This window comes from Aedes albopictus, chromosome 2, assembly GCF_035046485.1.
Source record: "Aedes albopictus strain Foshan chromosome 2, AalbF5, whole genome shotgun sequence".
NCBI classification, from domain to species: Eukaryota; Metazoa; Arthropoda; class Insecta; order Diptera; family Culicidae; genus Aedes; species Aedes albopictus.
Genome location: NC_085137.1, coordinates 410,488,853 through 410,515,933, shown reverse-complemented (window position 1 = coordinate 410,515,933; position 27,081 = coordinate 410,488,853). Strand labels below are relative to the sequence as shown.

The following is a 27,081-nucleotide window of genomic DNA, read 5'->3' as shown; positions in this document are numbered from 1 at the left end:
GATGAAAAACGTCAAATTTCACGCACGACGATAATGTAAACATTCATCTTGCGTGACCGGTTTTTCTTTATCGCTACAATTTTGCACGTAAAATTACGAGTCAAATTTGCACAGATAATACTCCAAAAATCCACCCGTGAGCATGTTCTTTCCTTTCCTGCGTGCACCGAAACGAATCAGCACTTTGAACCGGTACGCGACGCGTTCGTACGGCAGCAACCACCACCAGTGGAGCTCCAGTCGGATACGGAAGCAGTTTGTCGATTACTTCGTCGGCGAAAATGGGCACCGTTTTGTGCGATCCAGCTCGGTGGTACCGTTCAGTGATCCGACGATCGCCTTCGTCAACGCCGGTATGAATCAGTTCAAGAATGTGTTCCTAGGGACGGCGGAATCGCCTTGTCCCAGAGCGGTCAACTCTCAGAAGTGCATCCGGGTTGGCGGGAAGCACAACGATGTAAGCGTGGTCGGAAGCGATGGGTACCATCATACGTTTTTTGAGATGTTGGGCAATTGGTCGTTTGGAGATTACTTCAAGCGGGAGGCTTGCGAAATGGCCTGGCGGCTTCTGACCGAGGTGTATGGGATTGACCGGAGACGGTTGTACGTGAGCTACTTTGGAGGCGATAAAACAATGGGATTGCCTGCTGATCTGGAGTGTAGGGACGTTTGGGCCGGGTTAGGGTGAGTATGGTACAATGTTAATAAACTAAGAACAAAAATAAAACAACCTTACCTCTTACAGGATTCCTCCGGAACGGATTATCCCATTCGGAGCACGCGACAACTTCTGGGAAATGGGTAACTCAGGCCCGTGCGGACCCTGCACGGAAATTCACATCGATCATTCCGATCGGTTTGCGGATACCGCTGGCAGGAAGCATCTGGTGAATGCCGGTGTACCAGATTTGACCGAAGTGTGGAATATAGTGTTCATCCAGTACAATCGTAGCTTAGAAGACGGTCGAATTAGTGATCTACCTCAAAGACACGTCGACACTGGGCTGGGCTTGGAGCGATTGGTAGCCCATCTGCAGCAGAAGAACAGCAATTACGATACGGATTTGTTCGTGCCTATAATTGATCGCATACAAAAGGTTTGCATTAAACTTTCTTTTTTCACTAGATTATGTATAACTTTAAAATCTATTTCAGGTGTCGAAAAAGAACAGTTATCAAGGTATATTCGACTCAACAGATCCACGATGCCAGTTGGACACTGCATATCGAATCGTTGCCGATCATTCCAGAATGATAACTGCTTGTTTATCGGATGGGATGTTCCCTTCGCAAAAGTGAGTAAAAATTTCATTAAGTAAACTCTTGAATTCAGTGTACCAAAACCCACACTCCGGTGTGCTGTGAGTGACATGCTCTGTTGATTGGTAAAAAATAATTTACAAATTCCATATTCCAGCCACAAATTGCGACGGATTCTGAGACGATCGCTGTCCCTATCCGAGCGGATATTCTCCTCTCCATCGCTACTGCAAGAACTGATCCCAGTTGTTGTCGATGCCTTGGGAGAAACCTATCCCGAAATGCACAAAAAGCAGCAGCAGACACTGCAGATCATCCAACACGAAGAGCAGTCCTATCGTCAGCTTTGCGCCGATTTGTCTTCCGATTCGCGGGCTTTACTCAAGGAATACACCTACTTCGATGAGGCGGAAGTAACCGATCATCCCGGATTGCCATATGCATTGAGAGAGATCAAAAGGCTGAAAGCGAAACAAGGCCTGCGACGGTTAGATGGAGAAACGATCCACAAAATGTATGACACATACGGATTAGATGTAGATTTGCTAGTCAAAATTGGTGAATTTGAACAGCTAGAACTAGATATTGAAGGCTACGGTGCCTATTCGAAACGTATCAAAGAAGGAGCAAAACTCGAACTAGCTACTCGCTTACAAGAAAGTCTGAACGCTTCCCAAGGGTTTAGTCAAGGCTTCAACCAAGCGCAACACTGTCCAACTCGAAACGAATACAAGTACAACTATGTGTACAACGCAGACAAGCATTTATATGAAATTCCCAAGTTGAAAACCAAGATTACCTCAATTGTGACGGCGGACAACGCAGAGGACAACACTCTTTGTCACGTGATTACCGAGAAGAGCAATTTCTATTTCGAATCCGGTGGCCAGCAGAGTGATCGAGGAAGCCTAGTCCTAGCCTCCGATCCATCAACTCAGTTCCAGGTGAAGGTCGTCGGTGAACATCAAGGATTCGTCATACATTCCTTGAATAGAAGAGCCGCGCAGAACTTGGCCGTTGGTGACGAAGTCATTCTAACGGTCGATCCGATCGTGCGAAGCTCTAACATCCTGCATCATACGGCGACGCATCTGTTGAATGCTGCGACACGGAATGTCCTTGCCGTGCCGATGTGCCAGCGATCCAGCTTCGTAGGAGACAAAGGACTTAAGCTGGAGCTGGCAGTGTGCGGTGCCAGGATTGGACCCGATGAGGTCGATGCTGTGGAACAACAGATCCGGCAGTGTATCATGCGGAACGAGCCGGTGAGGGTGCGCGTCTGCAATGCCAGCGACGTTGATTTGGACAAGGTAAGGATTGTTTTGGGCGGTTCCCTTGCGAGTTCTGTAAGACCATACTTGGGGTGTTCAGGGTTCAATTCACGGTTGCCCAGGATCTTTTCGTTATGTTAATTTTTCAGACTTTTTCGGGCACAGAGTAACTTCATGCGTGTCGCAGCGTATACGGATGCAATAATAGTTGAACAACCACTCTGAAAACTTCTATCTTGGTTTCATTAAGAACTTGGTGTCGCTTTCAGTAAATATGAAATGGCAAACACGCATGTTATATCTCGAGCATGTGTGCTTGTCAACAAAACAATCGTTACTACACTCATCCAAGGGCGTAGCCAGCTTTTTGATCAGCGGAGGGGGCGAGCACCTTCAGCAAATGTATACCTTCTAGCTTCCATAACTAAAGCCTAGTTTGGTGTTTGAAAGGAATCGCTCAAGAAACTTCTTGACCGATTCCTGGCAGAAACTTTCCACGGTGACTGCCATTTGAACTGTCATTTCTTCGCAACTGCGTACTGTGATCTGAACTGCAAACAGCGCTTAAATGCAACACGATGAAATTTAATGTAATAACATTATATTCTAAAAGCATTATTTAATCCTTCAGCAGTCACGCTGTTGTTGTTGTACAATAGGTACGTTGAAAAATCACGCGCCTATTCTACAAAAACCAGCGTGGTGCTGGTAGCGGTGGCCAATCTTTGCAGACGCTGCAGAGGGTATTCTTGAAGGAATTCATGGATGAACTCCTAAAGAATTTATTGGCTCCTGTACTGCCGGTGGACGCATAAATGTCCCATGTGCAAAAACAGACAATCGAGAAAATCGCGTCCAAAGTTCGAAAAAGTAAATTGTCTCAACTATAAGTGCTGAATCGTGTCCAAACATAAACCTATATTGAATTTGAGCACTCATTTTTGTTTTAGAGCGATTTTATAGTTCCATAGGATTTCCAATGAAACGTGACGCTTATGCGTCCACGTTTTAGAATGTTACAAATCGGCCTTGCATTTTTTCAACAATTTTCAGAACAGACTTCCAATTTTTATTTCCCTATATGATAGTACACCATGATACATGGTCATGGGCTACAAAATCTCAATATTGCCGAAAATGCACATGGGACAATTATGCTTTCACCGGCAGTGTATGCATCCCTCTAAACTTATCTTAAACATTTCAAACCACTAGAGAAATTTCTCTAGAAATCCTTGAAGTAATTCCAAAAAATCTTCAGGTTTTCCTGGAGGTATCTCTAAGCAAATTCTTAGGTACATCTAATGATAAAAACTAGGATTGGGTAATGTCTGAGACATAACCGCAATGTTGACGTAGGACAAAGGCTGGAATGAAGTTCTGATTTTTATATATTAAAATGGGCCCTTTCATTTGAAGTCTTACATCAGCTGATTTTTCGGGTCATTGTTGTCCGACCTTCGTAAATAAATGCCTAACGGATTTATCACATAAAAGGCCTATACAATGTATACTGGCAAAATTAAAATCGGCGGAGTGATGTGTTGATTAAAGTTGTTATGATTCATTTCACTGAACGCATTCATAGGATGTTAATTAGTTAAACCTTCCGTAACTCGCGTGGTTGGCCATCACTTGGGGGTTGAGCATTATTTCATTTTGAAGATAAATGTTCAACCGTTGTTTGAAAGAATTTTCATCGAAAGGATAAAATGATTATAATATTGAAAGGCGTTAAGCCATAGCTTCCCAAACATCATATTGCGATCGTGGATTAGAATAAAATGACCAGTTTCACTATTGCTGGCAACGATGCTCTGTCTTTTGCTTTTTGGTTGCACTACATCTCGATCGATGTTGGAAATTATGTAATTAACTCTTGAGGATTCATTTTCGATGGTCCTGAAAAGAACCGGTTTGAATAATGGACGATTATGATGCATTCACCATGCCACGTATTGCGTGTTGGTTTTCTCTGCGGAGAATGCTGGACGCCGTCGAAAATTGGCCCACCGCTCCGCTGCCATGGATGCGATTCCTGGTGCTATCATTAGCACGATAGCCGAGAGTAGTCGCTGAGTTGGTGTGCTGCTGTCTTGCTGGAGGTGACATCCACCTCCAACCTTCTTGACTGAACCAACGAAAATGACGAAAGAAAACAGAGAACACTGCTTTTATACCCCTAGATTAGCAGATGAAGCTCCTCCCATTTGGCTGGCTTTGCAGTTAATTTCGTTTGCATGACCCGTCCCGCATGCTCCAGACGCTTCAAACGATTAATCAACCAAGAAATGAGAAAATTTTCATTGAACGGCTGAGGTAATCAAAATAGTTGATGGTTGCACCACACTTTTCTTGTTCGATGGAATGAAATTATCTAATTCACAACTCTTGAGGAATAATTTTTGGTGGTCCTGTAAAGGACCGTTTGATTAATTGACGATTTTAGGAAGGAAGTGGCATGAATTCACCATGCCACGCAAGGCGTGTTGGTTTTCTCAGTGCTGAATGATGGACGCCACCTGAAACTGCCCCGACGCTTGCTGCCGTGGATGAGATTAATGACCGGCTTCACTCTTGCTGGCAACGAAGTACACCTTTCTCGATCGAGGGTGGAAATTTCTCCAATTAACTCTTGAGGAATCACTTTCGATGGTCCTGAAAAGGACCGTTTGAATAATGGACGAATTTGATGGATTCATCATGCCACGCAATGCGTGTTGGATTCCTCCGCGCTCAATACTAGGCGTCGATGAAAACTGGCCCGCCGCTTGCTGCCGTGGATGAGATTCCTGGTGCTATCAGCCGAGAGTCATCGCAGTCGATATGCGGCTGCTTGCTGGAGATGACATCCTACCTCCTTGGCCGATCCTACGAAAATGAAGACAGAAAACAGAGGGCACAGCTTTTATACCCCAAGATTAACATATGAAGCTCCTCCCATTCGGCTGGCTTTCCAGTTAATTTCGTTTGCATGACCCGCCCCTCATGCTCCAGACGCATCAAACGATTAATCAACCGAGAAATGAGAAAATTTCCATTGAACGGATAATGTAACCAAAATATTAGATGATTTAGATCATTTTAATTTGAAAAATGTTAGAATTGAAAAACTTTTCACGCAAAATGGTCCGGATATGATAATGCGTTGCCAAAGTCCACTGCCGGTCAAACTCATAACTCTTTTGGAAAGATTTTATTTGGTCCTGAAAAGGACCGTTTATATTATGGACGATTTTGATGAATTCACCACGCCACGCAATGCGTGTTGATTTTCTCCATGCTGAATGCTGGAAGCCGTCGATTTCCAGCCGAGCCGAGCCGTCGCTGGGTTGGTGTGTGCTGCTGTCGTACTGGAGGCGCCACCAACCTCCTTGACTGATCCAACGAAAATGACGAAAGAAAACCAAGGACAAAGCTTTTATACCCCTAGATTAGCAGATGAAGCTCCTCTCATTTGGCTGCCTTTCCAGTTTATTTTGTTTGCATGCCCCGCCCGCATGCACCCAGACGCTTCAAACCATTAATCATCCCAGAAATGAAATCGTCGGTTTCCTGCAATAGGGGCACAACTCAAAATTGATCATTTTTGAGATTTTGATGGCAAATGATGAAAAACTATGTAAAATTTCATCTCACAAAGACCCGTTCCAAAATTCGATGTGAAACGCGAGATTTGGACATTTTCACCAATTTTCCGCAGTAAGGGCACAACTCAAAATCAGTCAACTTTTTCAATAGTCGTTGAAAAATAGTTGTCAAAAATTCATGAAACAGATAGTCCTTCAGCCCCTTTAATGATACAACAATCAAAATTTGTTTACTTTTGTCAAATGATGAGAGAAATAAGTGAATTTGCAGGAAGTGGTCTTATTTGGAAAATGCGTTGTGGAATTCCAGGTGGAATCATTAGTGGCCGGCTTTATCATTGTTGCTGAGCCATCAATCATTCAATATTTCACTTTTTTGTTGCACCACGCTTTCCCCGATCGATGATATTAGGCCTGGAATCTGGAGAAAATTACATGAATTCACCATTCCACGCAATGCGTGTTGGGTTTCTGCGCGATGAATGCTGGGCCACCGAAAACTGACCCACTGTTTGCTGCTATGGATAAAATTAATGGTCGGCTTCACTTTTGCTGAGAAGCGGAACTGTCTTTCACTTTTCATAACTCTGTAGGAAAGACTTTCTGTGGTCCTGAAAAGGACCGTTTTTATTATGGACGATTTTGATGTGATCCTGCCATGTTAGTTTACGCCGCGTTGAATTCTGAATGCCTTTGAACACTAACCGGCAGCTTGCTGCCGTGGATGAAATTCCTGGCCGAGCAGAGTCGTCGCTGTGTTCGTGTGTGTTGCTGCCGGGCTGGAGGTGACACCAACCACCTTGACTGATCCAACGAAAATGACGAAAGAAATCAGAGGGTACAGCTTTTATACCCCTAGATTAGCAGATGAAGCTCCTCCCATTTGGCTGGCTTCCAGTTTATTTCGTTTACATGCCCCGCCCCACATGCACCAGACGCTTGAAACGATTTATCAACCGAGAAATGAGAAAAGTGTCATGTAACGAATAAAGTAACCAAAATATTGGAAGATTCAGATCATTTTAACTCGAAAATGCTATAATTAAACAATGTTCCACTAAAAATGGTCCGGATAGGATAAAGCGTTGCTAAATTCCGGATGGAACCAATGGTGGCCGGCATCATCATTGTTGCGGGGCCATCAAGCATTCAATCTTTCACTTTTCGGTCACACCACACTTTTCCTGTTCGATGGAATGAAATAATTATCTGATTCACAACTCTTGAGAGGAATTCCAAGGAGTCATGTCAGTCGATCCTGAGCGACCATTTCAAAAATATCTGAAACTTTGCACAGTTTTTCAATTTCATCTAAATCGCCATTTTTCGATATCAAACCTTCATATTCACTCACGACTAACTTTTCAAAAGGGTGTATGCGAAAATAGTTCAAAAATATTCTAAAAGCTGTTCAGCAAAAACGGATTGTTCGATTGTTATGAATTTTTCAGCAAAGTTAGATAACTAAATGATGATTCCTTAGAAAATTTACACTGTAAAAAAATTCTTTTTTTACTCTAAAAAAATATGATCTTTGTCACAAAAACTCAAATATCTCAAAACCCTATCTTTTTACCAACGTCATTTTTTTAGGGATAATGACCCATTATATCAGCTATCTACCGTAAAATTTTGGTGATGGTAAACTGATAAACAAAAAAGTTATGACATTTCAAACATTTCACAATTTTTACATTTAGAAACAAAAAAAAAATTTTTTCTGTGTAAATTATTTCGAGAATTATATTTTGATGCTGATTTTATTGTAAAGGCTACCGCCTGAGTTAAACAAGTTGTTTTCATGATATTTTTTTTTGATAATTCATAATTACTATAGTAGGGTATTGGTTCCCTTATTAAGCATGTGGCTCCCATTTTCATCCTACGAAAAACAAAGGAATGAAGCACTGTTTGTTTTGTTTCTTATTTTTGTATTTTTTGTTAGAAGTGAGCACGCATGAAAACAAAAAGAACGGAATCAATCGGTGCCGTAATCGCTTGTTTTTGAATAGGATGAAATTGGGAGCGTGAGATTACTGATGGAACACAAACCGTATCTATTTCAGACTTAGACGCGACCAGTGTTGTGATCAAAAATATTGAGAGTGTCATACTTTTTATTGTACCTGACTGGTGAAAAAATCCCTTGATAGTGTTGAAAAGCTGATGATCATAAGAAAAATGGAATTAATCTTATTTTTAGGACGAGAGCTGCATATTAAAATTTTTATATATACGCGTTGATCTGCAAAAAAAAAAATACCTTTTAGGGAACAGATTATATGATCGGAACAATGCGAGTAACTTCAACAACAACAAATGCATGAGAGGTACATACCACAGACAAACAGACGAAACGCCTAGAACAATTTTCGTGAAAATCCATCGCCCAGTTCACACTACCACCACCTGGTGGAAATGATGTTTCACGAAACACTGCGTTGTGCAATATCGTCATCAGAAGGCGCTAGTGTAAAACGATGGGCACTCTTCTGGCTATGAAAGCCACAACCAAGATTCAAAATGAACGTTAAAGGCGTGGTCAATGAAAATTTCGTCAGGGTTACGTTTGTTTGTCTGTATACATACCATGACAATGCTCACGAAAAAGCAAAAAAATACTACCGCTATGGATATTAAAAATTTTATAGTAAATTTTTTCTTCAGCCAAGCAAACAAAACCAAACTAGTCAGTTAAAACTAATAAGTGATTTTGTTTATTATAATCTAACGAACAACATGAACAGTCGCTTTCTCAAAGGTCTTCAACTCAACGCTCTCTTGTAGACCGTTTGATGAAAAAAAATGTTCAAAAGAGTTACGAAATCTCACCGAAAGCACCATAGATAAACTGAAAGAGACTGGCACGTCCTGCCGTCTATACTTTGACAAATGAGCCATCTGTATATCATCGGTAAAGCAGGGCGCTGGAAGTTCGAAAACGACAACAACTGAGAAATTGCCAGAAGTGCTAAGTGCAGAGAGTCATGCCACCGTACCATCAGTGACATCTGTTTAAACAATTTAATCACGCCCCTTTTCAAAAATGCTTTGAAATATACTTCAACATCTACACCCATTTCAATATGTTTAACGTTGCAAAACACGCTTTCAACATTCATCTTGAAAGAGAGGGAAAACACTTGTCCTCAAATGTAACAGCAAACTAATGAATAAACGACTAATGCACGGAGGGCGTGATAAAATCGGAACATTACTGTACATATAATATACATAATACATAATAAAAACAGCTTGTTTTACTCACGCAAGGCCATTAACAATAAAATCAGCATCAAACTGCGATTTCCGCCCGAAATAATTTACACTAAAAAAATTATTACTTAATGTGAAAATTGTGAAATGTTTGAATTGTCATAACTTTTTTGTTTATTAGTTTATCATCACCAAATTTTTATGGTAATCTACCTAATACAATGGACCGTTTTCCCTGAAAAAAATACGTTGGTAAAAAGATAGGGCTTTGAGATATTTGAGTTTTTGTGACAAAAATGATATTTTTAATGTTAAAAAAGATTTTTTTTTCACAGTGTATATTTTCTAAGGAATCACCATTTAGTTTTCTAACTTTGCTGAACAATAAAATCAGCATCAAACTGCGATTTCTGACCGAAATAATTTACACAGAAAAAAATATTTACCAAATGTGAGAATTGTGAAATGTTTGAAATCTTATAACTTTTTTGTTTATTAGTTTACCATCGCCAATTTTTTATGGTAGATTGCTAATACAATGGACCATCTTCCCTGAAAAAATTACGTTGGTAAAAAGGTAGGGTTTTGAGATATTTGAGTTTTTGTGACTAAAATGATATTTTTTAATGTTAAAAAAGATTTTTTTTCACAGTGTATATTTTCTTACGAATCACCATTTAGTTATCTAACTTTGCTGAAAAATTCATAGCAATCGAACGAACCATTTTGGCTGTGCAGATTTTTGAATATTTTTGAACCATTTTCACATACACCCTTTTGAAAAGTTAGTCGTGATTCAAAATAAAAATTTGATATCGGAAAATGGCGATTTAGATGGAACTTAAAAACTGTGCAAAGTTTCAGTTCAATAGAAAATCATGAATTAAAAAATTTCCTTAATTTTGATGCTGTTGCTTGGAATCGCTCTTGAGGAATAATTTTCGATGGTCCTGAAAAGAACCGTTTAAATATTGAACGATTTTGAACAGAAAATGACATGAATTCATCATGCCACGCAATGCGTGTTGGTTTATTCCTTGTTGAATGCTGAACGCCGTCGAAAATTGGCCCGCCGCTTGCTGCCGTGGATGCGAATCCTGATGCTATCAGCAATGCGCCGCTGTCACTCAATCCAAATCGAGGCCTCGAGGAAAGAAAAGCGACGCAACTCGCAAATTCGTCCGTCACGGCGGGTCTTTCTGTGGATTTTGCTGCTGCCTCTGCCACCACCGTCGATCAATCCAATTTTCGAAACACTTCCCTGGTCTGCCGCGTTAGACGGTTAGAAGGTGAATGTGCAACACACCCTTGCCGACAACCATCGATACCGAGCCGACACGGCTGCCAAAGAAGAATGAGCGAAAACGAAGAAAGTGGGCAGCTCTCGTTCGATGCGTTCACCTCGAGACGACAAAGACAAATGAGGGAAGATGCGAAGAAGCAGTAGCTTTTATATTCGACGGGAGCATCCAAAATGTGCTCGATCGTGATTGGCTGGAATAAACATGGGTTCACTTTTCCCAATTTTTCAATAGTTTGTTATTGAAAAACAGCAAATATTATTATTGGACATAATTGGTGTAAAGATTTGCAATCGATTGGTGCCAAAATTTTGAAGATTCAACAAGAAATGACTGAGTTATTAACGCTCAAAATCTCCACTTTAAACGTAACGCGGCCGATTTCTGAAAATTTAGAATGACACCCGGTATAGAAAAGAGAGACGTAGTCCTACGTCAAAAGATTTCTGAAATTTCAGAAGGCACCATTGAATATCTCTTTAATAAAGACAAATCAATCAATCAATCAACCATTGAATAAATTTCTGAAAAGCTCTCGAGAGGAATCTGAAGGAATCACTAGAAGAATACCTGGAGCAATCCTTGGAAAAATCCCGAAGCAATCCCTAGAAAAATCCTTGAAATCCTTGAAGTAATTCTTGTAAGAGTTCCTGGAGGAATTCCTTCGGATATTCCTAGAGGAATTGCTTCGGATATTCCTAGACGAATCCCTTCAGAAATCCCTTGAGGAATTCCTGGAGATATGTATAGAAGAATTCCTGTAGGAATCCTTGGTGAAAGTAATACCTAGAGAAATCCTTGGACGAATTCCTGGAGGAATGCATAAAGAGATTTCTGGAGGAATCACTGGAAAAACTCCTGCTGGAATAACTGTAGGACTTTCAGAAGGAATGCCTAGAGGAATTACTGAAGGAATCGCTAGAGGAATACCTGGAGGAATACCTAGAGAAATCCCTAGAGGAATTCCTGAAGGAAACATTCCTGGATGAGTTCTTGGATAAATTCGTTGAGCGACCCCTGAAAAAATTGCTCCAGGAATCCCTAGAGAAAACTTTGAAGGAGGAATGCCTTGAGAAATACCTGAACGAATGCCTGAAGATTTTCCTGAAGGAATGCCTGGAGGAATCCTTACAGAAATCCCAGGAGAAATCCCTGGAGGAATTCCAGGAGGAATCATTAGAAAAAAAAATTGGAGGAATTCCTGTAGCAATGCATGGAGGAATTCTTCGAGGAATACATGGAAGGATTCCTGAACAAATTCATGGATGAACTCCTAAAGAATTTCTTTGGGAAAATTATGAAGGAATTCCTTGATGACTTCCTAAGGAATTTTCTGGCTCCTGTATGCATGTCTCTCAAATTATCTTGAAGAATTCCAATACAAATCGCTAAAAAACCTCTAAAAATCTTTGAAGTAATTCTAAAAAATCTTCAAGTTAAACCTGGAGGTATCTCTGGAGAAATTCTTGGTTGCATCTAATGATAAAAATATTTCTGAAACTTCAGAAGGCACCCTTGAATAAATTTCTGAAAAGCTGCCGAGAGGAATATCTGAAGGAATCAATATAGGAATACCTGGAGCAATCCTTGGAAGAACCCCGAAGCAATCCATAGAAGAATCTTTGAAATCCTTGAAGGAATTCTTGTGAGAGTTCCTGTAGGAATTCCTAGGGATATCCATAGAGGAATCCCTCCAGAAATCTTTTGAGGAATTTTTAAAGGTACGTATAGAGGAATTCCTGGAGGAATCCTTGGCGGAAGTCATGGAAGAGTCCCTGAAGGAATGCCTGAAGTAATTCCTGCAGAAATGCCTGGACAAATTCCTGGAGGAATCCCTGAACTAATTTCTGAAGGAATCTCTGGAAAAACTCCTGCCGGAATACCTGAAGGAATTTCAGAAGGAATGCCTAGAGGAATTACTGACGGAATCGCTAGAGGAATACCTGGAGCAACACCTAGAGAAATCCCTAGAGGAAACCTTTTTTGATTGCTAACATTAGCATATTTTTAATATTGCTCAAGTAGGGGTAGGCGGGGCAATATGGATACCCTAAGGTTTTTGCCAACTTTACCTAGCAATATGTCAAAAAAGTTTAGTTTTTTGATACATGTATCCTTTTAACCCGTTGAACCCCAGGTAAAAAATAAAAGTTCAAAAAATCGCCAACAGCCCATTTCTTAACAGAATTTAACCAAATTTTGAACACAAACTCGCACAACACTATAGTTTTGGAAATATATGGGATCAAAATTTTCTTGGACTTCTGGACGGAGTAAGGCCGGTGGGTCACTGGGTCAAGTCGGGCGAAAAAAATGCCAAGTACGATTTGCAACCCCATAACTTTCTTCTTAACGAAGTATTTTAATGGGAGTTTGCACATTCCGTTTACTAATGATAGTTGATGTTGCTACAGGTTCGAATTTGAGATTTTCCGACAGGTTTCTTTTGAGTTCTTGGGGTATTCATCATTTTTGAACCATCCAAGTCTACATTTGCGTTTGTTGTTTTCAAATGAAATTAAACACGAGATATTATTCCCTTATTGACCCCATAGGTAATCGGAGACATCTATAGAACATGTGTTGTCCTTGTAGAACTGTTAATATTTCCTAAATATCTCGAAGGATTGTCCGAATCCCTCCTTACAAAACATGAACACTCAAAATAATCACCAAGGATTGTTTTCAACGATTTTTATCGCTCTTATTTGCACCAATACTTGAACATCTGTATAATGTTTGTGATATCAACGAACTGTAGAAATTTTGGACGATCTGATTGAAGTCATGCCTTGACTACAGAGAACCGTAGATGGACTATAATTATACCTATTTGCATGTGGAAAACAACGATTAGCTCCAGAAACCAATACTACATCGAACAGGAGTAAGCAAAAGCCTCGACTAGATTCCTGAGTACCCAGGATGGCCTGGCTGAAGTCAGGCCTTGAGTTCATTGAGCTGTAGATCAACTGTAATCACATGCTTTATCTATGTAGAACCTCTGTTCACTGCATAAACTCATATTCGATCATATGTCAATAAAAAGGTCCCACACAACTATTCCTAGGAAAATGTGATGACCCAAGCGAAGTCATGCCTTGACTGCAGAGAACCATAGATGGACAACAATGAGAGTTATTTGCACGTGGAAAACAATGGTTAGCTCCAGGAACCAATACTGCATCGAACAGGAGTAAGTAAATTCCTCGACTAGATTCCTGAGTACCCGGGATGGCCTGGCAAAAGTCAGGCCTTGAGTTCATTGAGCTGTAGATGAAATCTAATCACATTTTTTACCTGTGTGGGATGTCTGTGGACTTCATAAACTCATATTCCATCATGTGTCAGGGAAAAGGACTTGCTCAACTATTCCTGGGAAAATGTGATGATCTAAGCGAAGTACTGCCTTGACTTCAGAGAATCATAGACGGACAATCATGAGAGTTTTTTGCACGCGGAAAAAAATGGTTAGCTCCAGAAACTACATCGAACAGGAGTAAATAAATTCCTCGACTAGTTTCCTGAGTACTCGGGATGAAGTCAGGCCTTGGAGCTGTTGATGAAATGTAATCATGTGTTTTAGCTATGTGAAATGTTGTGATTCGGAGTGAAAACCGGTACATTGGATCTAACATGGAAAAAATTATTGAAAGATTTCAGCAGTCAAATGGTGGTTTATAACAAAAGAGATAAATGTTGCTCATCGTCTAAAAAAATAAGGATGTGTTTTTTTTTCTGTTCGGGTGAGCCACTGCGACCAGTATTTAGATCTTTTGTGGCATTACCCGTATCCTTAGTATTTAGTGCATGTCGTACTACTCCATTGTCATTGAGAGGCAATGAAGCATCGATTTCTGTACAGTTCCTGTTTTGTTATCCCAGAGGTGCAAGAAATAGATTGCGATAAAAAGGTCCCGTTATCATAGAGATTTAAATCCCAGTGAAAGAGCGCCCCTAATCAAACACAATCTATTTGAATTCTGAGAAAAACAAAATGGCTGATGACTCAGAAAAAGCTCATGATTTTCTGAAATAGTTGCACTTGAGTTAAGATTAGGTTTTCAAAACGAATCTTTCTGAAAATACATGGTTAAAACCCCTTAAAGGGGAACTTTTTTTTTTATTTTTTGATAAATCCCAAATTTGCATCAAAACTTTTCCAAACGGACTGATTTAGTCGACAAGCTTCAGCCAATTCTAATGACAACAACACATCTTGACGAAGAGACCGAAACTGTCAAAAAATACCCAAAATCACTCTAGATGAAATGTTTTTTTTTGGAAAATCGCCCCCTTGTTGGATTTTTCGCCCCCCAATTTCTAATTTTAAAATTTTCGCCCCCTTTGATATCGATTTCGCCCCCAAGGGGGCGATTTCGCCCACTTTGGGAATCACTGGCTTAGTTTATCAAATTTCCCTAGAAATAGTTTTGAGAGACCTTTTTATTAACACATGATCGAATATGAGTTTATGAAATCCACAGACCTCCCACACGGGTAAAAAATGTGATTAGATTTCATCTACAGCTCAATGAACTCAAGGCCTGACTTTTGCCAGGCCGATGTAGTATTGGTTTCTGGAGCTAACCATTGCAACAATGCACTGATTTCCGCGTGCAAAAAACTTTCATGATTGTCCGTCTATGGCTCTCTGAAGTCTAGGCATGACTTCGCTTAGGTCATCATATTTTCCTAGGAATAGTTGTGCAAGACCTTTTCCCTGACACATGGTGGAATATGAGTTTATGAAGTCCACTGACATCCCACACAGGTAAAAAATGTGATTAGATTTCATCTACAGCTCAATGAACTCAAGGCCTGACTTTTGCCAGGCCATCCCGGGTACTCAGGAATCTAGTCGAGGAATTTACTTACTCCTGTTCGATGCAGTATTGGTTTCTGGAGCTAACCATTGTTTTCCGCGTGCAAATAACTCTCATTATTGTCCATCTATGGTTCTCTGCAGTCAAGGCATGACTTCGCTTGGGTCATCACATTTTCCTAGGAATAGTTGTGTGGGACCTTTTTATTGACACATGATCGAATATGAGTTTATGTAGTGAACAGAGGTTCTACATAGGTAAAACATGTGATTACAGTTGATCTACAGCTCAATTAACTCAAGGCCTGACTTCAGCCAGGCCATCCTGGGTACTCAGGAATCTAGTCGAGCCTTTGCTTACTTCTGTTCGATGTAGTATTGGTTTCTGGAGCTAATCGTTGTTTTCCGCTTGCAAATAGGTCTAATTGTAGTCCATCTACGGTTCTCTGTAGTCAAGGCATGACTTCAATCAGATCGTCCAAAATTTCTACAGTTCGTTGATATCACAAACATTATACAGATGTTCAAGTATTGGTGCAAATAAGAGCGATAAAAATCGTTGAAAACAATCTTCGGTGATTATTTCGAGTGTTTATGTTTTGTAAGGACGGATTCGGACAATCCATCGAGATATTCAGGAAATATTAACAGTACTACAAGGACAACACATGTTCTATAGATCTCTCCGATTACCTATGGGGTCAATAAGGGAATAATATCTCGTGTTTAATTTCATTTGAGAACAACAAACGCAAATGTAGACTTGGATGGTTCAAACATGTTGAATATCCCAAGAACTCAAAAGAAACCTATCGGAAAATCTCAAATTCGAACCTGTAGCAACATCAACTATCATTAGGCAGCGGAATGTGCAAACTCCCATTGAAATACTTCGTTAAGAAGAAAGTTATCGGGGTGTAAATTGTACTTGGCCTTTTTTTTACCCGACTTGACCCAGTGACCCACCGGCCTTACTCCGTCCAGAAGTCCAAGAAAATGTTGATCCCATATATTTCCAAAACTTTAGTGTTGTGCGAGTTTGTGTTCAAAATTTGGTTAAATTCTGTTAAGAAATGGGCTGTTGACAATTTTTTGAACTTTTATTTTTTACCTGGGGTTCAACGGGTTAAGTGATTGAAGAATAAAAAAAATATACAAATTCATGCAATGACAGGCAAAGGAAGCCTTTCATTTTTTTTTATTATTGTGTATTTCAACATTAGCTAATTCTACACTCACCCTTCATAGATGTACCAAGTGCATCGATCCGCCTGCGTAAGGGTCCGGCTGGCACGCAGATTGCCGCGTTCAAACTCCCCGTAGGGGATGCGAATAAGGCGATTTCAGTCGGGAAGATCAAGGTAGCTTGGTCAGTGTGCCCGCTCAGCATATACGAGCTGCCAGTGGCGTGCTTCAAGTGCTTTGAGCAAGGGCATAAGTCCTGGACATGCAAAGGCCCAGACCGGAGTAAGCTCTGCAGGAAGTGTGGAGTAGAAGGCCATATCGCCAGGGAGTGCAACTCTGCACCAAAATGCCTGATTTGCACGGCGAACAAGGGCCACACGACGGGCGGGCCTAAATGTCCAGGCACGCGAGGAGGTCGAAGTTCCAAAAGATAATGCAGGTTACACAACTAAACCTGAACCACTGTGAAGCCGCACAACAGTTGCTATGGCAGTCAGTCTCGGAGTCAAGTACAGACATCGCACTACTATCGGACCCATACCGCATCCCTCCCGATAACGGAAACTGGGTAGCGGATAAGGCCAAGCTAGCGGCGATCTGTACAACCGGTCGTTTTCCGGTCCAGGAAATAGTTTCCACGTCGCACGAGGGCTTCGCAATAGCGAAGATCAACGGGGTATTCTACTGCAGTTGTTATGCCCCTCCCAGGTGGACGATAGACCAGTTCTCGTCTATGCTGGAATCGTTAACAAGCGCAATGGTGGGATTGAGTCCCGTGGTCATCGGTGGAGACTTCAACGCCTGGGCGATTGAGTGGGGTAGCCGCTTGACTAACGCGAGAGGTTGGGCCTTACTCGAAGCTATGGCTAGACTAAACGTGGATGTCGCGAACGTAGGCGACAAAAAAACCTTCAGTAGGAATGGTGCAGAGTCCATCATTGATGTAACCTTCTGGAGCCCGGGACTAAACCCTAGCTCGGACTGGAGGGTCGACGATGGATACACGCATAGTGACCATCTGGCGATTCGATACAGAGTAGAACACGGAGGAAGACGGCCACAGCCGAAGGTCATCGACCGTCATCGGGGATGGCTGACCTCGCGATTCGATAAGCCGGCATTTGTCCGATTGTTTATGGAGAGTAACACCGACGATCTATCCAGCGATGATCTTGTCGGAACCCTAAGCCGTGCATGTGACGCCGCTATGCCAAGGCGATCCCTACCCAGAAATGGACGCAAACCGGTGTACTGGTGGTGTCCAGAAATCGCAGAACTCCGCGCATCCTGTTTGAGAGCTAGAAGGAGGATGCAAAGGGCTCGTATCGATGAGGATAGAGTTGAACGAAGCGAGGCCTACAGGGCGGCTAAACTGGCACTGAATAAAGAGATTAAGACTCGTAAGCGGGCGTGCTTCGAAAATCTCTGCCAGGCAGCCAACACGACCCCATGGGGTGATGCCTACAGAGTAGTCATGGCCAAAACGAAGGGCGCGTCAGCACCCCCAGAACGCTCCCCAGAGATGCTGCAGAAGATCGTGGAAACGCTGTTCCCGCGCCACGATACAAGACCATGGGCCCCCGTTCCCTATAGCCAAACCGGCCATAGCGAGGTAGCCCCGGTGACGAACGACGAACTCATTGCAATAGCGAAGTCGCTTAAGTTGAACAAGGCTCCGGGTCCGGACGGTATCCCGACATTAGCCATCAAGACGGCCATCGAGGCTAAGCCTGACATGTTCAGAATGGCTATGCAGATGTGCCTAGACAGAGGCGAATTTTCGGAGAGGTGGAAAAGGCAAAGATTGGTTATGCTGCCCAAACCCGGGAAGCCACCTGGCGACCCGTCGGCATACAGACCTATCTACCTGCTGGACACCGCCGGAAAACTGTTGGAACGGATCATTCTGTCGAGGCTGATGGTCTATACCGAGAAACCCGATGACTGGTCTCTCGGATAACCAGTTCGGCTTCCGGAAGGGTCGATCGACGGTGGACGCTATTAGGGCTGTAACCAGAACGGCCGAAATAGCGCTCCAAAAGAAGCGAACAGGAATCCGCTATTGCGCGGTCGTAACGCTGGACTTAAGAATGCGTTCAACAGCGTCAGCTGGACCGCCATTGAGTGCGCAATACACCACCTAGGAGTCCCGGTTAGCCTATGCCGGATATTGGAGAGCTACTTCCAGAATAGAGTGCTAATCTATGACACCGAGGAAGGCGAGAGGAACTACAAAATCACCGCAGGGGTACCGCAGGGGTCCATCTTGGGCCCGGTACTGTGGAACGCGGCGTATGATGGCGTATTGAGGCTCAAACTTCCACCGGGCGTAAAGCTGGTCGGCTTCGCCGATGATATTACCCTCGTGGTATACGGCGAGTCGATAGAGGAAGTGGAACTGACAGCAACTCACGCAATTGGCATAGTGGAGGATTGGATGAGGTCGAGACATTTGGCACTCGCGCACAACAAAACGGAGGTGGTGGTGGTAAACAACCGCAAGTCTGAACAGCAGGCAGTGGTCACCACAGGTGGATGCACGATCAACTCTAAGCGCTCACTGAAGCAATTGGGGGTCATGATCGACGATAAGCTGAAATTCGGAAGCCACGTAGAATATGCCTGCAAAAGGGCAAGCATGGCGATAATGGCATTGTCAAAGATAATGTCAAACAGCTCGGCAATAGTCTCGAGTAAGCGTAAGCTGCTCGCGGCAGTAGCGGTCTCCATACTACGGTATGGCGCCGCTGCATGGTCGAAGGCGCTAGTGGTTAATCGAAACGTGAAGCGACTTGAGAGTACCCACAGGCTGATGTGCCTTAGGGTGGTGAGCGCATACCGCACGGTCTCAAAGGACGCGGTATGTGTGCTAGCGGGCATGATGCCCATAGCTTTAGTGGTGGCAGAGGATGAAGAATGCTTCGAGCGACGCGGCATAAGAGGCGCGAGGCGTATCGCCAGAACCTCGTCTATGCTGAAGTGGCAGAGCGAATGGGATTCCTCCAGCAAGGGTAGATGGACACACAGGCTCATACCGAGCGTGTCCAAGTGGACGAGCAGGCCCCATGGTGAGGTGAATTTTCACTTGACTCAATTTCTGTCAGGCCATGGGTGCTTTAGGTGGTATCTGCACAGATTCGGACACGCAGGCTCCCCCGCATGTCCGGAGTGTGCAGACTGCGACGAGACCGCGGAGCATGTGCTCTTTGAATGTCCACGTTTCGTGGAGCAAAGGTCGAGTATGCAGGAGGTATGTGGTAGAGATATCACGCCTGACAACATTGTTGAAAGGATGTGTATGAGGGCGGACAAGTGGGACTCCGTTACTTCCACGGTTTCTCGAATCGTACTTGAACTACAGAGTAAATGGCGAGCCGAACAACAGCTAGTTGAGTTGGCCCCCCTTCCCCATCCAGGAGCTTGAGTTCAACGGGTAGTCTAAGTACTAGCCAGGACCCGAGCCTCCAGGGGAGAGTGAACAACTTAAGGCGGTAGCTGGTGGAACGCTTACTATTAGAGTGTACTCATGTACGGTCCCCCCCCCTTCTCGAAGTCATCCCTAACGGGCGTACCGCGAAGGTAAGGAAGCGAGAGAATGAGTTTTTAGTGGGTCGATCCCCACATCACCCGAGGAACCACCTCTTGGGTAGGGGTAGTCGGGGTAATTTGGCCAATGGGGCAATTTGAGCACCGCTGGAAAATCACCTAAAATCTAGTAATTTTTGAAAATCCATCTAGGAGTTCCAATACTGGCCTGATATTGAAGCGATTGAAACATCAGAACGAAGTAATTTAGTCTCATAGTAAATTAGAAAAATAAAATTTAAAATTGTTGGCCAAATTACCCCGACGAGGGCTGAACAAAAACACCTCATAAGACTTCTCTTGTTTAAATACCTTAGATAACTTTCAAATTAGTTTGTTTTCTGTACACTTCAAGTTGATACTATATGATTCAACATCAAGCGAAGCATATTAAGTTTGAATTGCATTAGGCAATATAAATTCTTCATTGAAAATAGGGTGCTCATATTACCCCGACGGTTCAAAATCGACCCAAAAACAACACCTTTTTCAAAAATCATTTTTTTGGCATTTAAACACGATTAGTCTATGATATTTTTATGCAACTAGTATAATATTATCACATACATTCTGACCATACGATGTACGAGAGATTCAACGTTGTTTTCTGCATCTTCAATCGACTTTTGCTTAAGGTGGCCAAATTACCCCGATTTACCCTATCTGTTGCAGATTTTCTCATTCTATAAAAAAAAAAAAAAAAAACACTCACCCTTCAATGAACAACTGTTGTTGAAGAAAGGAAGGCCAAGTATGTACCAGTGGGAACGTAAAGTCTCAAAGAAGAAGGTGTCAAACCAGTGTTTTTGACAAACTTTTTCCAAAATATCCATTGAATTTCATGATTTTTTTTTTTGGAAAATGTTGACTGGGTGCCGCATTTAAGTACCAAAAAGTGCACCGCGAGGCAAAAGGCCTGAAAACCCCTGTTTTAGACAAATGGACTATATTATCCATTCATTAAAAGTTCAAAAAAGTTCGCATATTTCAAATTATTGAGGGTGTCCATTCTGCCCCGGGAGTCCATAATGCCCCGCCTACCCCTACTGTTCAAAAATAAATAAGGAAAAATATGTTTGATCATATCTCAGAAGGGCCTCCACATTCGCTCGGGCCCCGGGCCCCCACAATCCTTAATCCGGGCCTGTACACAACGAAACCGTTATACGATGATAGAGTATCATCCGGAAGATTATGGATAATTCTTTAACGAAAAGATTCTTTAACAGTCTTCGGAGAAAAGAAATGCTGAAGAGCTTTTAGACCCCTAGAAACTTAAATCATGATAAATATGTTGTTTCTTCATACATTTCTTTCTATTTTTATCTTCCAAAGGTCACAATAATCCCCGGCGAGGTGTACCCAGAAAAGGATCTCCGCTTGGTAGAAATAGGCCAATCTACCTCAACCGAGTTCTGCTGCGGCACCCACGCTCAATCCACGGGAGAACTGCAGGACTTTTGCATCACCAACGTGACCCAAAACAAATCCGGCTGTTACACTTTCTTTGCCATTGCCGGTCAAGCTGCCATCAAAGCCCACCAGCTGGGAGCCCAAATCCAAAACGATGTCGGCCAGCTAAAGCACGACATGGATCAGCAGTTATCCAAGGACATGAGCAACATCGATGCCCGTATGCAGCGGTTGAAGAATGTGCTTCTAGTCGGTTCCGAGAACAACATCAACCTGCCGTATGCCGTTCGACAGCGCTGCCTGGATGTGATCAACGAGCTTTACAGACGGTTGAAGGATCACACCCGAGAATCGCTGCGCGAGCTGATCGATATCGAGATGAAAAACCTACAGCAAGAATATCCCCTCGCTTCGAACCCATTCATCGTGCATTTTCTGGAGAGTTCCATCATTCTAGACGAAGTTCAGTTGAGTAAGGCCACCCGCTACTTTCCGGATCGCCCCATCCTGGTGATGAGCATTACCGATGATCAGGTCAAAGCCCGAGCCACCGTACCGCCGTCCTGTGTCAACGAACACTTCGATGCGCAGAAATGGCTCAGAACGGTGGGCGCGGTGTTCAAATCCGGTGTGGCCGCTCCGAAGGGCCAGAATCCGGCGGAAGTTTGCAATATGAAGAGCAGGAAGGTAAAAACGTTACAGTTTGAATCGTTGCTCGAACGGGCACTCAAGGAGTCGTCCGATTTCGCCAGAGTAAATATGAAGTGATAAGTTGCATGCCGTAGGCTATCTGTTAACTAGGTTTATAGTTCCGAAAGTGGAAGATACTTAATTTTCTAAGAAAGCGAATGCGTGACGGTTTACTATGAAAGAAATTTCAGTTGAATGTGCCTACACGTGTAGTAGATCTTTCCGGTTGCGCTATATGAACATATGTCTTAGACTTTGAAACAAATCGAATCAGAAAGCATTAGGTGTCTTCGAACGTACGTAAGGTGTTGGGAAAAATACTCGGCGGTAGAGAAGAAAATATGTCTGGTGATTTCTCACGAAACACGAGCAGTGACAAAAAGAGATGGTTATTGTCAAGCCTGGTTCACTGGAACCAGGAAGAAGTCGGTGACGCCATGGCAGCCTACGAGCACGATGGCTGGTTTGCAGTTGACAAGGGAGGACCTGAGGCAATCATCAATATCAAGTAAGTAATTTTGTTAAATTTGCACTATGTATTATGTAGGGTAAACGACAATATACTGCATCCCCCTTCCACCCCTTCATTTTCAAGAAATTTAAGTTCATTTGACACGCATAATCGATTATTGCCTCCCCATGGATCTTTAAGCAGAATACCCTCTTCGAATGAGTGTAATCAGTTTCGTACCTTTTAATTCCGCCCTATGTTGCTTATCCTTTGACAGATACGCGTATTTCGACTACCACTTGTAATCTTCCTCAGTGTCAGTTATCCACTGAAGAAGTCATCGCATTCACCCCGCTTATATACCAAAATCCAACCGCTACTATTGTTACCTAAAAACTACCTATACCTATGAATTTCCCATGTATCAAGATAGGCTGAGAATTTCTCTCAGGATTCTAGGAGAATTCCTTTCAGGATTCTGGAAGAATCCGTCAGGGAGTTCTGGCTGGGGACATCCGTCTAAGCATTCTGGGAGAATCCCGAGGAAAAACTTCTCTCAGGATTCCGAGGGAATCCATCACAGGATTGCGGGCGAATCCATCTCGGGAATCTGAGGAATTCCTCTAAAGATTCTGAGAGAATCCATGTCAGAAAACTGGAGTGATCTTTCCCAGAATTCTAGAGAAATCCTTAATAGAATTCAGGGAGAATTCCTATTGGAAGAGTTTTTCTCTCTTTTCTGGGATAAGGTCTCTTAGGATCCTGGTGTGATAATTTTCAGAATTTTGGAGGAATCTCTCACAGAATTTTAGAGCAATCCTCAGAATTATGGAAGAATCCTTTTAAACATTCTGGAGGATTTTTTCTCAACAGTAATATATTAGAATACTTTTCAGAATTCTAGGGAATCTCTGGATTCTGAGGGAATTTATTTCAGGATTTTTGGGTATTCTCTAGCAAGGGTTCCCTACCAAGGGTGAAATCCCTTTCAGGATTCTCAGAAATTTCTAGATGATCTGGTCCGATTCCTCTAAGGATTCTGGAAGACCCTCACTTAGTATCCCACTCAGAATTCTGAGGAAATCTTTCTCAGCATTTTCAGGAACTCTTCCAGCATTCTCAGAATTGTGGGGGAATATTTCTTAGGATTCTAGGGGAATCCTGCACAGGATCACTAGAATCATTCTCATGAATCTTTTTAAAATTCTGGGGGAATCTCACTATGTATTCTGCGGGTACTCTTCCCCTGATTCTCTGAAAATTCGGTTTTCTGGGGTAATCCCCGTCAGGATTCTGGGGCAATTTTTCTCAAGATTCTGGGGAACTTGTCTCATGATTCTGGAGAAATTCTTGGGATTCTGGGGCTATATTTTTCAAGATTCTAGTGCACTTTCAGAATTATTAATTATTGAAGAATCTCTCACGAGATTCTGGGCAGAAATCTCTAGAGAAATCTGGATTTTGGAGAATCCCCCGCATAGATTTCGTGATTCCTCTTAGGGTTTGGAAGAAATCTTTTTCAGCATTCTACGAGAATCCCAGTAGAATTCTGTTTTCTCTTTTCTGGAATAATTGCTCCTAGAAATCCCTTTCAGGATTCTAAGTAATCAGGGGTAATTCCTGACAAGTTTATAGGAAAATTCTCTTGAGATTCTGGTGTAATAGTTTAAAGAATTCTAGAGGAATCACTCTCAAAGTTCTGGGACAATCTCTTTCTGAAGTTTAGGGGAGTCCTTTCCGGCGTCCTCAGAATTCCAGAGAATTCTTCTCAGGATGCTGAATAAGTCCTTTCTAGAAGTTTTCGTTAATTCCTTCCAGGGAGAATCCTTATCAGATTTTCGGAAAAATCTCTCTTAGGTTTCTAGATACACTACCCGTCATAAATACGGACTCACAAAAAGTATTGCAACAATATTGCATCACCCTGACTCACCTTGATATCTCCAAAACCTGAGGACTTACAGAGATGCTGCCTTCAGCAAAGTTATTCAGGAGCCCAAAAACAACACATTTTCTGAAGGCGGCATTTTTGTAGGAGTTCTGGTTTAAGAGATATCGAGGTGAGTCAGGGTGATGCAATATTGTTGCAATACTTTTTGTGAGTCCGTACTTATGACGGGTAGTGTATATTTCTCTCAAGAATGCTGGGGAATCACTCGTAGAATTCTGAGGAATATCTTTCGGGATTCTGGCAGAATTATTCTCAGCATTCGAATGGATTCCACCCAGGATATTTTGAGAATTCTGGGTTGAATATTTAAAAGGATTCTGGAGGAATTCTTCTCAAGATTCTGGGGTCCTATCTCCCAGAATTCTGTGAGAGTATATCTCAGGTTTCTTAGGCACTCCCGCCCAGAATTTTGAGGGAACCTTTCTCAGGATTCTGGAGTAATCTTTCTTAGGATTCTAAGCTACCCTTTTCAGGATTCAGAATAATTTCTTTTAAGTTTCTTGGGGAATTCATCTTAGGATTTCGAGAATCTTTTGTTTTGTGAGAATCTACCTCAGTATTCTAGATGCATTTAGCTCAAGAATGTGGAAGAACGGCTCTTGGAATCCCGCTCAGGATTCTGGGAGAATTCATCTTAGTATTCTGGGACAATCCTATTCAGGGTTCTGGGATAATCCCTCTAAGGTTTCTGGAACATTTTGGGAGAATCCCAAGGGAAAGCTTCTCTCAAGATTCTGAGACAATCTATCACAGGATTCTGGGAGAATTCCTCTTGGGGCTCTGAGACAATCCGTCTCATAGATATGGAGTAATCTATCTCAGGATTCTAGGAAAATCCTTAATAGAATTCGGAGGGAATTCCTACCAAGATACCGGAAGAGTCTTGCTTTCTTTTCTAGATAATGTCGCTCAGGATTCTGGTGTGTTTTCAGCATTCTGAAGAAATATCTGTCATAATTCTAGAAGAAGTCCTTTCAGAATTCTTAAGGAGTCTCTCGGGGGGAATTTCTCTCAGCAGTCTGCGGGAATTTATTTCAGTACTAAATGGGAATATTTCTCAGAGCTCTGGGGAATCATCAGGAATCAGGATCTAAGGATTTTTCTTTCGATTCAAAAAAAATTTTTTTTTTCAGGATACACTTTCTCAACGTTATATACATTTTCGAATCAGATTCGCGAAGTGTGTGATGTGCAATCTCAAATTTTAGATAAATAAATCATACCATGAACTTGAACTACATGCAGCAAACGAATCATTTTATAGTTTTGTAATATTTATTTTATAATCAATATCGAATCGATGTGGAAACATCAATTCAAAACATTTGATTAAATCGGTGAATCGATTCTGCTGATCGATGTCGAAAAATCGATGTCTCAGCCAGAATTGCCCAATGCTCCTACAACGTACACAAACTCGCCAGCACAAAACTCGCCCTGCCATAAACCTCTCCCCGCGTGCACTTGCTGCTTATATGCTAGTACCTTCCATTATAATTACCTTGATCACAACAATCTCACCAAAAACCATTCCAAATCGAAAGCAAATTAAAATCTGCACACAATTGGTTGTGTCCTAGGAAGAATGCTGGAAAATGTGTACGTGATTCAATGCAGACAATTCTATATCACAAAGAAACAGACGTAAAACATAGAACATATTTCATAAAAAAAATATCGTCACGAAAACGTAATCGCCCAATGCTAAACGTACTGTGTTTGGCCGAGCCACCACTAGGTGGCGGTAGTGAGCAAACGCCATGCAAAAACGATGCCAGTGCCGCGAGTGGTCAATCGACCAATTGCTGAATATTTGAATCAACCGTTAAAACGATAATCGATGCGAAGCGATCAGAGTGTGACGTCTGTTTCTCTGTGTCTATATCTTCACTATGCAATGAGAGCCATGCGTCATACAGTATGCAATATATTTATTGTCGTTGTTTATGAAATAATAATTTAGATTTTCCCTTACAACTATCTTACAAACACTGTTTCTAATATGTAATGATTCTTACAAGTATTTAAGTGTATTTGTTCTGAGTTTATGCTACATTGTCTACTGTCTCTGGTACTGTCTTGTCATTCAATTATATTTCTTCGCTATGCAGTGCGAGCCATGCGTTTTACAGTATTCAAAGTATGTATGGTCATTATTTATAGAATTTAAATTTCGGTTTTCCCTAACAACTATCTTACCTACACTGTTTCTAATATGTAATGGTTCTTAGAAGTATTTAAGTGTATTTGTTTTGAGTTTGATATTCTCTTGTCTCTCAATTGTATCTATTCGCTATGCAGTGAGAGCCATGCGTTTTACAACATTCTAAGTATGTATTGTCA

General features: G+C 42.0%; 1 protein-coding gene across 1 annotated transcript; it reads left to right on the top strand.

Annotated features, from left to right (window-relative positions):
• LOC134288469 (alanine--tRNA ligase, mitochondrial-like) lies at positions 1-23,187 on the top strand. The gene is made up of 5 exons (XM_062853436.1): positions 1-684; positions 746-1,097; positions 1,156-1,295; positions 1,418-2,570; positions 21,569-23,187. The coding sequence occupies exons 1-5, from the start codon at positions 143-145 to the stop codon at positions 22,412-22,414; spliced, it is 3,033 nt and encodes a 1,010-aa protein (XP_062709420.1). The 5' UTR covers positions 1-142; the 3' UTR covers positions 22,415-23,187.
• The last annotated feature ends 3,894 nt before the right edge of the window (positions 23,188-27,081 follow it).